Here is a 14,731-nt window from a genome sequence, read left to right as displayed (position 1 = left end):
TGGATATAAAACCCATGCTAGGTCCCACATGGCGAAGAATGTGGCACGCCGCTCTCCACACCAATTGCACTTCCTCACAAGACTAGAGGCAATGCTTTGGGGTTTCCAAGCACTGCAATGGATAGCACTTGCAAACTCCCATCTTGCTGTATATGAGCCAACCAACTCCCAATTTCCAAGCCTCCATGTGTTACTAGCTGGAAATTTGACACCTTCCATGGCCTCTAGCTATCCCACAAGCATCACCTTAAAGTTGGTCAGGTGTGGGTGGCCAACTAGCGAGAACTTGGCCACCCACACCTCACCAGGCAACACCAGCTCCTGAATGGGGGGTTCCAACCAGTCCTGTGGGATCATTGCCTCAATCTCCCTCCTCTTGATCTCAACTCCACGCCTTCAGCCACATACCTGCTATAAGATCTCCCCGTGAGCCAGCATGAAAACCTCTCTCCAGACTCTTAACATACCAATAGCTCAAGAAGAGAGCCCTATACAATCCATCACCCCCCTAGCACTTCCCTAATGGCAGTGCCAGCAATGCCACGGTAATCTCATCTTTTGAGAATTGGGCCATCAAATATCTCCTCATGCTCTCTATTATCACTTTCTTGGTACTTTGTTATACAATCTCTCTATCCCTCTCCAAGCCTAGAGGCCTCTTCATCAAGTCCAACAAGGGAGTGTAATAATCCGTGACCACATGACCAACCTCCTATGGCCCTTGGGCAAGGGATCCATCTACTCTCCAGAGTCTCTTAATTCTAGAGTGTCTTGGACCTGTGGTGCAAAAGAATTCTTTGTTCACCCTATCCCTTGCTTGCATCAAGTGAACTCCTTTCTTAAGAAGGGAAGGCATCTTAGAGAAAGAGAAGGCTGCTAGAGCCTCATTGGTAGCAGTCCAAAGGGAGGAGGAAAGAAAAAAAGGATACACATGGGTGATTGAGAGGACACACGCAGCCAAAGTAAAAATAGATGCTACGAAGGAGGCCAAATTAGAGTATAAGTACCATGCAAGGGCTTTGGTTTTGGACACAAGGCTCAAGCTAATATCAAGCTTGAATTTGATGACACCTGCATGTTGAGAAATAGACAAATGATGTATGCTCCAAGAGGAGCTGTCCTGAATCCCATATGCACAGTGAGGAGAGTGGAACAACTCAAAGCCTATAAAGCATTGCACTTGACTATGACATGAACACAATATCATGATGCTTTGTACTTTCAGTTAAGTGTCTGTCATTGTCGATTCTACACAAGATTGTGTTTATGAGTCCAAGCTAATCTATCTTGGAACCTAATTCACTTGTGTAATAGTTTGTCTCCACTTGTCCATGTCATTATGAACTTGGTTTACATCTTTGATCCACCATAGCTTGTGTCATGTCCTAGATCCACATCATTTAACATGGTATCAGAGCCCAGTTGGGCATGGCACAGCTCACACTCTGAATCTCTAGTCTCCCTTCATCTCTGGTGATCTCTAACCAGCCCACATTCAGCTCATATCTTCAGTTTCAACTTCAAATCTCAGTTGGACCTTGTGGCAGCCATAGCCAGCAGCACCCTGTCATCTTGAAGCTCCTGTATCTCACTCCACATACTAAATCTCTCTGAGCTTCCTTCTGGAAAGTTGTTCCCCACCTCACAAAGCTTCCCTGTATCACATCAATCCATGAGATTTGGCTATCTGGACCTCAGCATTGTCACAATTGTCAGTTGCTGCCATAGCCCCAGTTTGTGGCCAGCAGGACATACCTCACTTTGAGCTCTCATATCTCTCAAACCAGGCAATATTTCAGTGTGCTTTCTTCAGGAGGATTGTTGTTCTACTCAAGGAGCTTCTGCCTATCACATCTAAGCCTGACATTGGATGCTTACAAGCCTGGCATTGCTGAAATTCGACGTCGCTGCCATAACTGCGCCTGGTTACGTTTCGCTGATCTGCGTGCATACTGCTGTACCCGATCTTGGCGATTATCATGGGGCTCTTGTAGAGCATGGAGTAAGCTACATTTCCATAAAAAAAGTTTTCAAAATGATCAATTATAGCTCTAGATATCTGAAAAAAACCAGGTCTGGGTCAAAACCCTAATCCAGGAAGCCATAGCCATCAAGGTGCAAGCTCATTTTTTCTTCAATTTCTCATTCCCTTCAACTTAGGGCACACACTGCCACTCTTATCTGAGTTTGAACTCAGTTCCCAGCAAGATTAACACTTCAAATCAACAAGCAAGAAGAAGATCAAGCACCGACATTCAATACTAAGCTCAAGAATAGTATCTATTGATACTCAACTAGTGTCAGTTGACACTAACCTCCTTGTGACACTTCACAAATCCCCCTTGCTGGTCTTTTCTGAGATTATTGGAGCTGCTCAACATGGCAGAACTTGAGCAAATAGCAAAGTTCAATGGAGAAGGCTTCCATGCCTGGAAGGAAAAGACCATGTACCACCTGATGCGAAAGGACTTATGGGACTTGTTTGAAGATGATGCAGATAACAAGAAGGAAGATGATGAAGACGGGTTCGTTGAAGAAGACCACTTCAAATCCAAAGAATGGAAGAAGATGAATAATAAGGCACTAGGCATCATTGCTTGGGGATTAAGTGATGATGTGCTGCATCATATATCTAGCATTAGAAATGCTAAAACCGCTTGGGAGGAACTTGATAAAATGTTTGGTACTCAAGCAAAGAATTCAAAGGTAAAACTTCTCATGCAGTTTTATAAAGTGGATATCAAAGACAGTGCTTCTATGACCATACACATTAATAAGTTTAAGAGTTTAAAAACTCAACTTGCATCTCTTAAAAAGAATATTGAGGAAGATGAAGCAATAGCCGTACTGCTTGCAAGTGTAAACAAGGATCCATATGAAAATCTTGTGTCCACTTTGAGTAATGTTCCAAGCCTCACACTTAAAGATATTGAGCACTCACTACTCGATGAAGAAGGCAAAGTAAAAACCAAGAATGCAAAAGACAATGTCTCATCATCTAGGGACAATCTTTTGTACACCAAAGGAGCTGCTGGACCTAAAGGAAGAGGTCGAGGATTCATCAACAACAATAACAAGGATCGGATTACATGTCACTATTGTGGTAAGACTGGCCATGTAGCCAGTGAATGTTTCCACAAGAAGAGAGCCCAACAATTGCAAAGTGATCATCACCAGAACCAATTCATGGAAGAAGGAAAAGAAGAAGAATATGCCTCCACTACCATCAACAACTCTGACAGATTGTTTTGAAGAACTTTCATTGTATCTTTCATATGTTTTTCCCATAGTGGATCTTTCTTTTCCTTAGTGAATTTGATTTGTACAACCCTTGCCAAGATGTAAAGTCTCAAGCTTTAACTTGACTAGGCTGCCTATGAGCTAGTCTTCCGGGCCATGTTATCATGAAGGGGGGGCAAAAGACAGCAAGTGTAGGGACTCATCATTTGAGGGGGGGTGTTGAGAAATAGACAAATGATGTATGCTCCAAGAGGAGCTGTCCTGAATCCCATATGCACAGTGACGAGAGTGGAACAACTCAAAGCCTATAAAGCATTGTACTTGACTATGAAATGAACACAATATCATGATGCTTTGTACTTTCAGTTAAGTGCCTGTCATTGTCGATTCTACACAAGATTGTGTTTATGAGTCCAAGCTAATCTATCTTGGAACCTAATTCACTTGTGTAATAGTTTGTCTCTACTTGTCCATGTCATTATGAACTTGGTTTACATCTTTGATCCACCATAGCTTGTGTCATGTCCTAGATCCACATCATTTAACACTACATTCATCATGTTGATGATTGTGAGACCTCTCACGCGACATGGGATCGATTAGAAACCCTGTTTGGGGCTCATTCAAAATCCTCCAAATATGGCTTACTGATTGAATTTTTTAGGCTTGACATGAAAAGTAGTACCTCACTTGCAACTCATTTGAATTATATGAAAAGCTTATTGACACAACTTGCAGGAATCAACTTGAAGATGGATGAAAACATTTGTATTAAAGTGCTTCTCAAGAGTCTTTCACCTGAGTTTGAATACCACATTAATCAACATACCAAAGCTGGAACTTGTGGATATCAAAACCTTTCTCCTAGAAGAGGAAAAGAAGATCAAGAGCAAGGGAGAAACAAGCATCCCAAAAGGAGACCAACAACTCCCCTACGTGAAAGGAAAGAAGAGCATAATTTGTGACTTTTGTAAGAAAACTGGGCATATTGAGAAATTTTGCCATGCTAAGAAAAGGTCTCAAAGCGCATATCTTGCTACAGTCAAAGAAGATGAAGACAACACTGAAGAAGAAGAAGAAGAAGAAGAAGACACCCAAGAACAAAAGGATAGGACTCACCAGTCCCTCTTCTGTAGCTCATTTTTTGATAGACTTTTTTAAGTTTAAAATGTGGACTTGCCTAATGTTCCCACCATAAGCTCCTATACTCCTCATGTAACCTCTACACACTACAGCCTCTACACACTTAGTGAGGCCTTATAATAGACTCTAGCTTTGTATGGTTGGTTCTTTCCATGTCTACACTTAGCAAGGTTCTACTCATGACAGCCTCTGTATACTCAGTGTCTTTCTTGGTTGTGATTGAGGAGGGGTGTTGAGAAATGTGCAATCACATCCACCATAGCCTCTGTGTAAGGAACAAACAAGGCAAAGAAACACATTGCAAATAAAGCCTTAGACTAGGTCATGTATGCATGGTTTATTAAAACCACAGTTGGTGAATACCATGGTCACTTTCCACCTTTCTCCACCTACCAATACCACCTACTATAAGCCTATAAAAGACACTCATCCCCACACTCATCTAATCAGTCATTCTCATCAGTTGTACTTGCATTATGCTTGGATAATATCAGTTGTTCTTCTTTGTCAATGCTTATGCCTCATTATGATTGTCTATTTGCTCATTAGTGATCCTCCTTAGCATGCATCCTCAATATTTTAACAGACCTTGCATCAGCTCCAGCCAGGTTGTTGGAGCACATGTAGTTCATTGTAAAGTCTTTTGAGTAATATAATTAGCACCTTTTCCTTGGGGAAAAAAAAAAGATGGATGACTATAGGCATTTAAGCATATAGGAGGAGGCCTGTTCATAGACCACAATGGCATTCTCAGAGTGGGTATGAAGAGATCCATTTGCAGAGACACCTACAAATGTCCTCTTTTCTTGATACAGCACTAGATTGGGGAGAAGATACAAATGAAAAGAATCAGAGTGGTGCCAGAAGCAACTCACTATTGGGCTGCACAGGTATATCACCACTGTTCATCGCTCACTGCTGGAAGAAATTGGAGGACAGCTTTATGCCAAGGAAGATTTCACACTTTCTGGAAGAAATTGGAGGACAGTTTTAGGCCAAGGAAGATTTCACTCTTTCTTTGGTTGCTGGCACAAAAGATTTTAGCAGTTCATACATGGCTATGGTAGAGACCTCTCCTGTATGTTTGATAGTAGGAGCCTCAGGACACACACAGGCATTGAATTCAGGATTGCACTAGGGCTCAAGAGGTTTGGAAGAGAGCCCTTAGGATGGTGTTTCATGGTTCTGCAGCTACATAATGGGGGATGGTTGCTTGGGTCATGGATAGAGACTCAGTTTGCAGCTACAAAGATGTAAAAGGGTGTCATGCTTACCTCATCTCAGGACAGATTGAGTAGGATCACCATGCCAGATTTCTCATAGAGAGTGTGGACCCAAGGGTATTGTCATAGATGGGAGGCCAAAGCTTGTGTTATTGCTTGTTATATATGGACATTGAGATGCAGCCATGAAATAGATCTACTGCACATATCTACTACAGAGACTCTTTCCAGGATTTGGACAGAGATTGTCTTCACTCTGTGTGGCAAATGGGAGAGGATACAAGGCAGTTCAGGGAATATGATGAGGAGGAGACATTCATTTCTGAGGACCTGGGACTCTTGCACTTTCTTCAACTCAGGCCCATATGGTCTGGCACTACAGACCTCCTACTGGTTAGTGATTTTGGCGTTGTAATAGACTTCCTTTTGTTATATATATTTCTGGGTATGGAAGTCAGTTACAGGGCTTCTTTGTACTTTTTATTTTGCCTTGGGATACTCTACCCCAAGGGAAGTTACTAATAAAATGTTTCTCTTCTCCGAGAAAAGAAATTGGCCTTAGTTTCATGGGCATGGTAATTCCAGCAGATGCTTGAGACAAAAAGTACATAAACTATAGATAAATATTTGGGCTTAAGTTTCTTGAGCTGATACATCTGCTAGATGTCTCAGACACAACCGATCAAACATAAAAGATAAACACGGACATCAGCATATCAGGCCACTCTACATGTAAGCAGGCTAGTCTATTGAATGCATTAGAGATTCAAGACATGATTCTCGTACTTCCACTTCCTTTCACTTTTATTGATCTAACCATTCTTCCGTTAGTCCAATTTTATGGTGCTTGTATAAAGTTTTTCTTTTTGGATAGTAGACTAGAAAAAAGAACCACTGAGGTAGAACAAAAAGATCACTAAATATGCCAACAATATCATATGATTTTTAGTAGTTAATATAGATAACCCTAGTCTCTAGAACTATAAGACAACAAATATATAAGTTGGATGACCTCTAAAGCAATATTTATCACACTACTTGGAAACATCCAGGAATTGTATATCTCTATATGTATATGTGTAGACACACATATATATGTTATATAGAATATTCCATAATTTATTTGCAACCTTTTTCTACTTTTAAAAGGTTTTAGTAACAGTATTCAATACAATACTGAACAAGGTGAATTGGAACTAACTCTGTAAACTTGCCTGCTCAAGAAAATCAGGTAATCCCTCATAGGCATGCTTCAAATCATCCAGCTGCAAAATTTGTGTCATTTTCCAATGTAACAAACTGATAAGACTCGGGAAGCTCTAACTATTAGAAACACCAAAATTGTCAACTCTTGAACTGGTTTCTTAAGTGCAGACACAACATGGCTAGCATTCTAGCGGTCACTGGTTTAATCAATTTAAACCATTTAGAACGTGTAAAAGAGTGTAGCTACATTGAAGTACAATGTTCCATTCTATGTGGTGTCTAGAAAAAGGTCCTGAGTAATTCAACACTCAAAAGCCAGTGAAATACAAGTCGAAATACAAAAATGTACATAAAGATGTTCAGGCCAAGCTGGCAGTGAATGAGAGGATATTCTTCCCATTAGAACCAAGAGAGATAAATGGAAAACTGACAACCAACAAGCAGTGGGACGTTGGACATGTTACAAAGACTATTATGCTAGAGGGGAAACCTCCTCATGTGAAATATCCATAGCATACTGCCACCACCTTTCTATCTTTGTCTCATGGCCATCGCCTCCTCCCCACCATCACCACCCTTATTCTGGCTGCAGGAAACAATGCTGCCACCTCTGCCTTCTTCTCCTCGTTCCCCTTGACCTTTCTACTGGCCACATGCATCTGACATCCATCCACCATTGTCATCCTTGCCCATGACTCACTTCCCACTTGTCAGAAAATTTGCAGCCACTTAGCCCCCTCTTTTGTTAGCAATCATGACCATCACATGTTCTGAGGAATAAATTTTTTCTTCTTTGAAAAGGAAAAAGCATGCCTGTCACTCACCCCTCTTGCCATTACAACAGTGTGTCATTCTCACAGCCATTCCCTTTCATCCATAAAGCAGCTTCTACTCTTTGCACAGGTTTCACTTTGCCCTCACTTCTGGCTTGTCAGAAATTCACAGACATTTAGCCCCCTCCTCACCCCTCTTTTGCTACCAATCACTGCTGTCAGCGCCCCCCTTCCCCCCGCCCCTGCTGTCCCAAAATCGTGTCATCCTCACAGCCACTCCCTTTCATGCACTCCCACTCTTTGCATCCATATGCACAAGGAAAATTTAAGTCTGGCACCAAAAGAGCCAACAATTGCACCCCCACCCCACTGCCAAAAAACAAACAACTGGAAAAAGAAAACAAAAAACAAAAACAAAAGCCCCCACACACGCACCCTTGTCTTCACTTCACGCCCCGTCTCAGTTGTTTTTGTGTTGCAGTCTCTATTTTTAGCAGCATTCCTACCTTTCTCCTTTTGTGAGCTTGCAGTTCATTGGGAGATCTTGTAAAGAGCATGCACAATATAACAAGGCAACTTATAGTTGCACCAAGTCTTTTTCCTTCTTTGTTTATCTTTCAGGGGTGGTAGTTTGAGATTTTCTTAGAGAGTAGAGGAGACTACAATCTTCGGACAAGTTGTGGACCACTCACCTTCCTAGGTACAAGCTCCATCACTGACTCGATTTCACCCTTCGCATTGACACCTCGTCATCAATAACACCATGCTGATGTGATAGGGTATTCTCAAGATTCATCTCACCTCCATGGAGGTAGCATAGGAGCTGTTCTCTATGAAGTGTCAGGTCATGTTCAACCAAGCGGCACAGCAAGTGTTGCGATGGCTGGGTTAGTAATGGTGGGCCAGAGCTTTTCTTGAAGTAGTGGCCCAAATACATGATGGACATTGAGTGGTGAAATAGTGTGTAGAGTTCCTTTAACTCACCATTCTTCTGCACTGCTGCCATGGCTTGGATCTGATTGAGTAGCCATGGCTTGCCTTACAGTAACAGTAGTTCCCCTTGGATCTGATTGAATGGCCACTCGACATTACATGACAACAAGGACATGGCTAATGGATTAGTTGTTTGATCGAGGCACACTCTACAATTCAGGGGCCAAACATCACCCCCTATTATGCCTATGAACTACTATGGGAGAGTGAATGTCTCCCTCTCAAGTAGCATCCAAACATCCCCGTATCGTAGAGAGTTTTCCCCTCTTCCTTGTCTTTGACCTACACCAAATAGAATCTGTTTGGCAAACTTTAGAGTTCACCATGAGCATATACCTTGCATTCTGAAATATGAACAATCTTCACTTACTCGGAACACAAGACCTCACGAAGCTGACATTTCAGCAAAGTTGTAATCAACTCTTTGCTCGATGCATTAACATCTTATTGCTACAAAAGCATAAGCTCTTATCTTTTGATCGACATTGCAGAAGAGGTGACACAAACAGCAGCGGATACGTGCTACTTGAGAATAATACAGAGAACTGGGAATAAAGACAAAGAAACTGGGTAATAACAAAGGAAGGTGCCGGCCCTCCTACAAGAAAGAGATAACTACCTTTCTCTCAGCTCTCTCAATTAAGATGCAGTGCAGCTACTCTGTATACAGACAAAGAAACATGGTAATAACAAAGGAAGGTGCCAGTCCTCCCACAAGAAAAAGAACTACCTTTCCCTCAGCTCTCTCAGTAAGATGCAGTGCAGCTATCTGCCAAAACTCTCAACAAATCTAAAGACAAATACTAGAAGAATTTGATGGAGAATATTATCCCTTTTGAAGATCATCTCTTTGCAGATCATTATTGAGGATCCTATTCTATCTCTACACATGATTCAAAGATGAAAAAGTGGTCTAGAAGTGCCCAGAAGATGCAGTCACAATGTCCTCTTATTCTTGTTGTGAATGTTATTGAAAAAGTGATCTAGAAGTGCCAAGAAGAGACGTGCCGCTGCCCTCACCCCCGCCATTGAATCACCATCGAACCAGCGCCCCCGCTGACTGGCCATCGCACACCCCCCCCCTGGTTCCTCTCGCCTATCTCCTCGCCATTGAGCTGCCCCTCCCCCTCCTCGCCATCACACTGTGCCTCGCCCTCCTTGCTATCGCACTACCCCCCCCCCCCCCCCCCCCCCCGCCCTGTGGCTCCCGCCGCCTGCACCCCCATTTGTGCCACCTCTTGTGGCCCCTCCCACTTGCACCCCATTCGCCCTATGGCTCCGCTCGCCTGCACCCTCCGCCCTGGTATCCCCCCCGCGCTGCCCCCAAGTGGACGATTCAGGCCCACCACCCTCCGCGGCTCCAATCTAACGCCCCACATACCCACTGTCCTTCACCCTACGGCTCCAGGTCCCCCCAACCGTGGGGCTCCAGTCTAATGCAATCACCGGTGGCTCCCGGTGCCTCCCTCGCCATCCCCCCATCCTCGCCATCACACCCTCCCCCGGTTGCTCCCTCCACTTGCAACAACACTCCCCCTCCAGCAATACAATAGTGTGATTGGTAGGTTCTCATTAGGAACGCGCAATGGAAACCTCTAGTTAGATGCCGGTGCATTCTATGAGTGCCCCCTAGTCAAATACCTTGCGCGTTGTCCTCTTTGAGGAACAGCTCTTAGCAATCGCTAAAAGAAACAGTGATCTTTGGTCAGGTCATAGGACACTCCCCATCTAGCGCTCAGCTTCGAGATTGGCTTCACTCCACGCTGCGCATTGGCACGGCGCAGATCGTGGAGGCAATTCTCATGGGGCAAGGGATCTTCATGGTACGACTCACCTCGGGAGACGCAACACTTGAGCTAGTGGCCAGTTCACCCTATGCTTCCACGAAGGGGGCCATCTATATGGTCCCCTAGTATAGTGGCTTCACAGTGGAGGCATTCACGCTCCACAACAAGTTCCTCAGACATCTGGTCACCCTACTCTTCCCTGGATTGGCGGTAGAGTATCCCCAGTTAGTGGAGGACTTTGGATGGCTCTTCGGCATTGTCCTTCCCGCAACGGTCTTACCTAAGAGTTGCGGAGCATGGAGAGTTTCCATTACCTCTGGAGGTGGGAATCTTCGTGGTACGCAAGTCAAGGAGCGACAAGGTCCATCTACTAGCACCACCGGATGGACCAAACTATCTATTCTTCCTTCAGGCCTCTCATACAAAAGACCGGACGATGACACAGATAGAGGAGGAGGTGAAGAATCAAGTGGCAAACTACATCTCCCAGTGGATGGGAGAAGGAGGATTAGCAGTCTTCACCCAGCAGTGGCCAAGCTGTATGATGGACATAAATTGGTGGGCCAGGGCTGAGGTCCCACATTTGAGCATTATCTTTTGAGCCCCTCAATAGTGGAGAGCTCTAATGGATGTGATCAACTGGCCCCTCTGAGGGCTACTATGGGGAAATGGAGTTCACCATCCACGCCTGTAGCAAAGCATATCCACATGCCTCATAGCTCTTCCTCCTCATCAGCATCTTCCACACCGAGCAGATGCATGTTCGGTTAGCCGCAGGTTTCCCTATGAGTTTACACCTTGCATCTTGGAATGTGAAAGGCCTCCACTACAGCAGGGCACGTGGTTCTAGAAAGTTGATTGTTCGGTAGGAGCTACAACCTACTCTCGCCGGACGGATTGACATCCTACTTCTGCAAGAGCACAAGCTCACTCCTACCCAGGCCCAACAGATTGGGAAGGTACTCCCAGGCATTTCACACATGTACTAGGAGCACGCCATCGGTGCCCACAGCAGGAGTGGAGGTGTATGGACCTCTATTGGCCTGAGCCTCACCGCATGTGTACGGGATCACAGGATGATTGTGGCAGGGAGAGTTCTATGGATCAAATTGGACATGGGGGACTCGTGCCTTGGAGTCGTCAATGTCTATGCTCCTACTACTGAGGTTAGGGCACGCAGCAAGTTTTGGGTGGAGATCGCAGTAGGACTCCCAAAGGTGGACTCTAGATTGTTGGAGAAGACTACAACAACTTGAAGGCCTTAGAGGACTAGCAAGGCAGAGGCAGAAACTACCAGGGCATGGCTAGGGAGGAGCACGAGGCGTGGGAGGTCTTCCTACTGGCAGTAGGAGCACACAATGCTTGGAGAGACCCTGCCTTTCACAGGAGGAGAGATCGCTGGATTTCTCTTGGGGATACAAGCGGCTAGGCAAAGTTTTGTTGAGGAGGGTGGACAGGTTTTATATGGGAGAATGGGGATGCTCTCCTGGAGGCTAGGTAGGGCAATTGGCAGGCACCACTTTGTCTGATCACTGCCCGGTTCTCCTCACACTTGATCCCCCAACCTCTGCCCTAGACACACGATCCTATCGGATCCCTAGCTCAATCTACAGGAGGGAGGAGGTGAAGAGACAGATTGAGTATATTTCGACTAGGGAGTGGGGCAGGAGAGACCAGATCACAGAGGATGTTGCAAAGGCCCTAGCAGAGTTGAGCCACACAGAGACGCCTACAGGAGGACCCAAGGGATCCTATTCTCCACGCACAAGAGTGCGTACAAGCGGCCCTAGTTGGCCTAGAGGACGACAAGCGCTCGGAGTTTTATTTCTACACCTCAGCAACCTTTTGGGCGCGGAAGGGGGACACGATGTGCAGGGAGTTCTTCCAAGTGAATCAGCCCCGCACATTTGGAGAGCAAATATGCAGCCTCCGGGACCAATATGGAGGATTCGCTCTAGCCTAGATGAGGTGATGGAGATTGCCACTGATTACTACAGACGCCTTTTCCAACAGGAGACAACCTCAGCTAGAGGACAGCAATGCAGACAATAGGTCTAGGATCACATCCCGTCCCTCGTCACAGAGGAGATGGGATGCTCCCTTCTAGCCCCATTCACAAAAAGGGAACTAGAGGAGGCTTTCCATGCATAGGACGGGCAGAAATGCCCGGGAGAGGATGGCCTTTCCAAGGCCTTCTTCACTACCTTTTGGGAGGTGGTGAAGGACCCCCTACTACTGGCCTTGCAGGAGATCTTCAGCTCAGGCCAGATGCCAAGGAGTCTATCGACAGGTCTTATTAGTATCCTCCCCAAAGGGGGAGACTGGTTGGAACTTTCCCAGTGGAGACCGATCACCCTGTTGTCAGTGGCCTATAAGGCACTAGCCAAGATGATTGGTAGGCGACTCCGCCCTGTGCTTCCAAACATCATTCATGACACACAGACATGCTTTGTCTAGGATAGGAGCATCCTTCAAAAAGGCTTCACCTTCTTTCAAGCGACAAAGTGGGCCCAACACAGTGGTCAGGGACTAGCGGTACAACTCGATCCTCCGAGAAAGCCTATGACAGGGTTGACTAGGACTTATTAGAGGGCACCATTGGGAGGTTGGGCTTCCCCCAGGCATGGATCCGCGGGGTCTTAGCAGTTTACAGATTGGCTACCAGCAAGATTCTCATAGGTGGCAAGCGAGGGCTAGAGTTTCGGTTAGAGGTATCTATTCCTACTCTTTGCAAAGGCGATGTCTTACTTTCTCAAGTCGTGTGAGCGGGTTACGTGGCCTCTGACTTCCGGTGAGAGAGGAGACAGAGCCACTAGACTCAGAGTATGCAGCTAATATAACACTATACATAGAGGACGATGAGTTGATACTGGAGAGAGTGAGACTAGCTCTTGAGGTGTTTTGCATTGCAGCAAGAGCGAAAATCAACTGGCAAAATTAGGTTGGTTTTCTTATGGGCCCAGACTCTAGTAAGGAGTGGGGCGTCCACTTGGGATTCAGGTGGGTGTGCAGAGGGCACACTGTCCGTTACTTAGGGTTCCACGTGGGACTCGACATCCCTCTTGCCCACAGTAGTTTCTTCCATTCCTCGACTCTATTCGGAGGAAGCTGACTTACCGGAGTACTGCTCGCCTTTCCCTAGCAGGCCGAGCCCTGGTGGTTAACCAAGTCCTCCTAGCGACAGCCTGGTACATTGCCTTGTGTTGGTGCTTCTCCTCGTCCTGTGTAGTGCAGCTTCGCCGCCTAGTGTGGAATTTTCTCTGGGTTGGGTCCGATAGTTCCTGACTCCCACGCCAAGGTGGCATGGGCGACCATCATACAGCATCAGTCAGAGGGAGGGCTTGGGATCATAGACCCAGAGTATCAGAGTCTAGCCCTTTTGGGCAAGCTAGTAGTTTGCAGTCTCACACTAGGTGGGCAGACATGGAAGGTCCTATTGCATGAGGGTCTCCAGGAGTATAGACCACGGCTTGGTGGTGATTGGAGGCTGCCCTTGAGGTGGATCTTCACGACGGCACAGATCACACCCCCTAGATCCTCCTTCCTCCACAACCTACTTCGAGTGTGGCAAGGCCTTCGTAAGACCCTCACTCAGAGCCCCCCAGGTTGCTAGGAGGAAATAAACCACCAGCCAATGATCTGGAACCCCCAAGTCAGAGATCGGGAGGGGATACAGATTGGCGAGCGCCCCCACATCCATTGGGCTGGTTGGGAGGTCGGCCCAGCTCGTACCATCAGGACATGGTGGGAGGTGTACAGGATGCCGGACCAGGACGTGTTACAGCGGGCATCAGGGTCCTAGAGAGGAGTTGAGTTGAGGAGAAGGGAGATTGATACAGCCATACCTTAGGAGTGGCTTGACCCCCCGATACGAGAGCCAGTAGAGCCGAGTGAGGTATGGGCCACTAGGTTTTCACCAACCGGCATCCCCCTACAGGTGGCAAGTAGAGTGGGCATCGCCCCACATGGGACTTTCTTCACCATATAGGAGGGGGGGCATCTGGTCCTTGACAGAGAGCAGCAGGATGAGGGGTTATGTGTCCTTTCGTGGACGAGGATTCGGATGGTTGGCCTTCAAGGGAAGTCATGGCGTCTGCACCCTTATCTGTTCTAGGAGGAGCTCTGGGAATGGTCTCTAGATTTGGGAGGGCAGGCCACTTGATGAGCTGGAGTGGGACCTTGGAGAGTGGTTATGGCCGGTCACTGCAGTCGCCAAGAAGCCACCAAGGTTCCTGGAGTACACAACCAGGATTGGCAGACACGTACTGATGCAGGAGGACATGGACTGGGCGTCTCCGCGCAGCAGGTACTGGGCGGAGCACAGCATCATGGATGCTTTTCGGCAGACTTTCTGGTGTTGCCTATG

At 46.2% G+C, this 14,731-nt stretch overlaps 1 protein-coding gene across 1 annotated transcript in view; it reads right to left on the bottom strand.

The window, feature by feature from the left end:
- MSH5 (MUTS-homolog 5) overlaps positions 1 to 14,731 on the bottom strand; it is a 271,881-nt gene that overhangs the window by 116,296 nt on the left and 140,854 nt on the right. Inside the window, exon 17 of the mRNA XM_087694530.1 lies at positions 6,821 to 6,871. Coding sequence (XP_087550656.1) covers positions 6,821 to 6,871 — 51 coding nt within the window. The remainder of the gene's footprint in view (positions 1 to 6,820; positions 6,872 to 14,731) is intronic.

This window comes from Lygodium microphyllum, chromosome 15 (assembly GCF_053477565.2).
Source record: "Lygodium microphyllum isolate KBCC chromosome 15, Lygodium_microphyllum_v1.1.10, whole genome shotgun sequence".
NCBI classification, from domain to species: domain Eukaryota; kingdom Viridiplantae; phylum Streptophyta; class Polypodiopsida; order Schizaeales; family Lygodiaceae; genus Lygodium; species Lygodium microphyllum.
The sequence above is the reverse complement of the archived record's forward strand: the minus strand, read 5'-3'. Positions and strand labels throughout refer to the sequence as shown.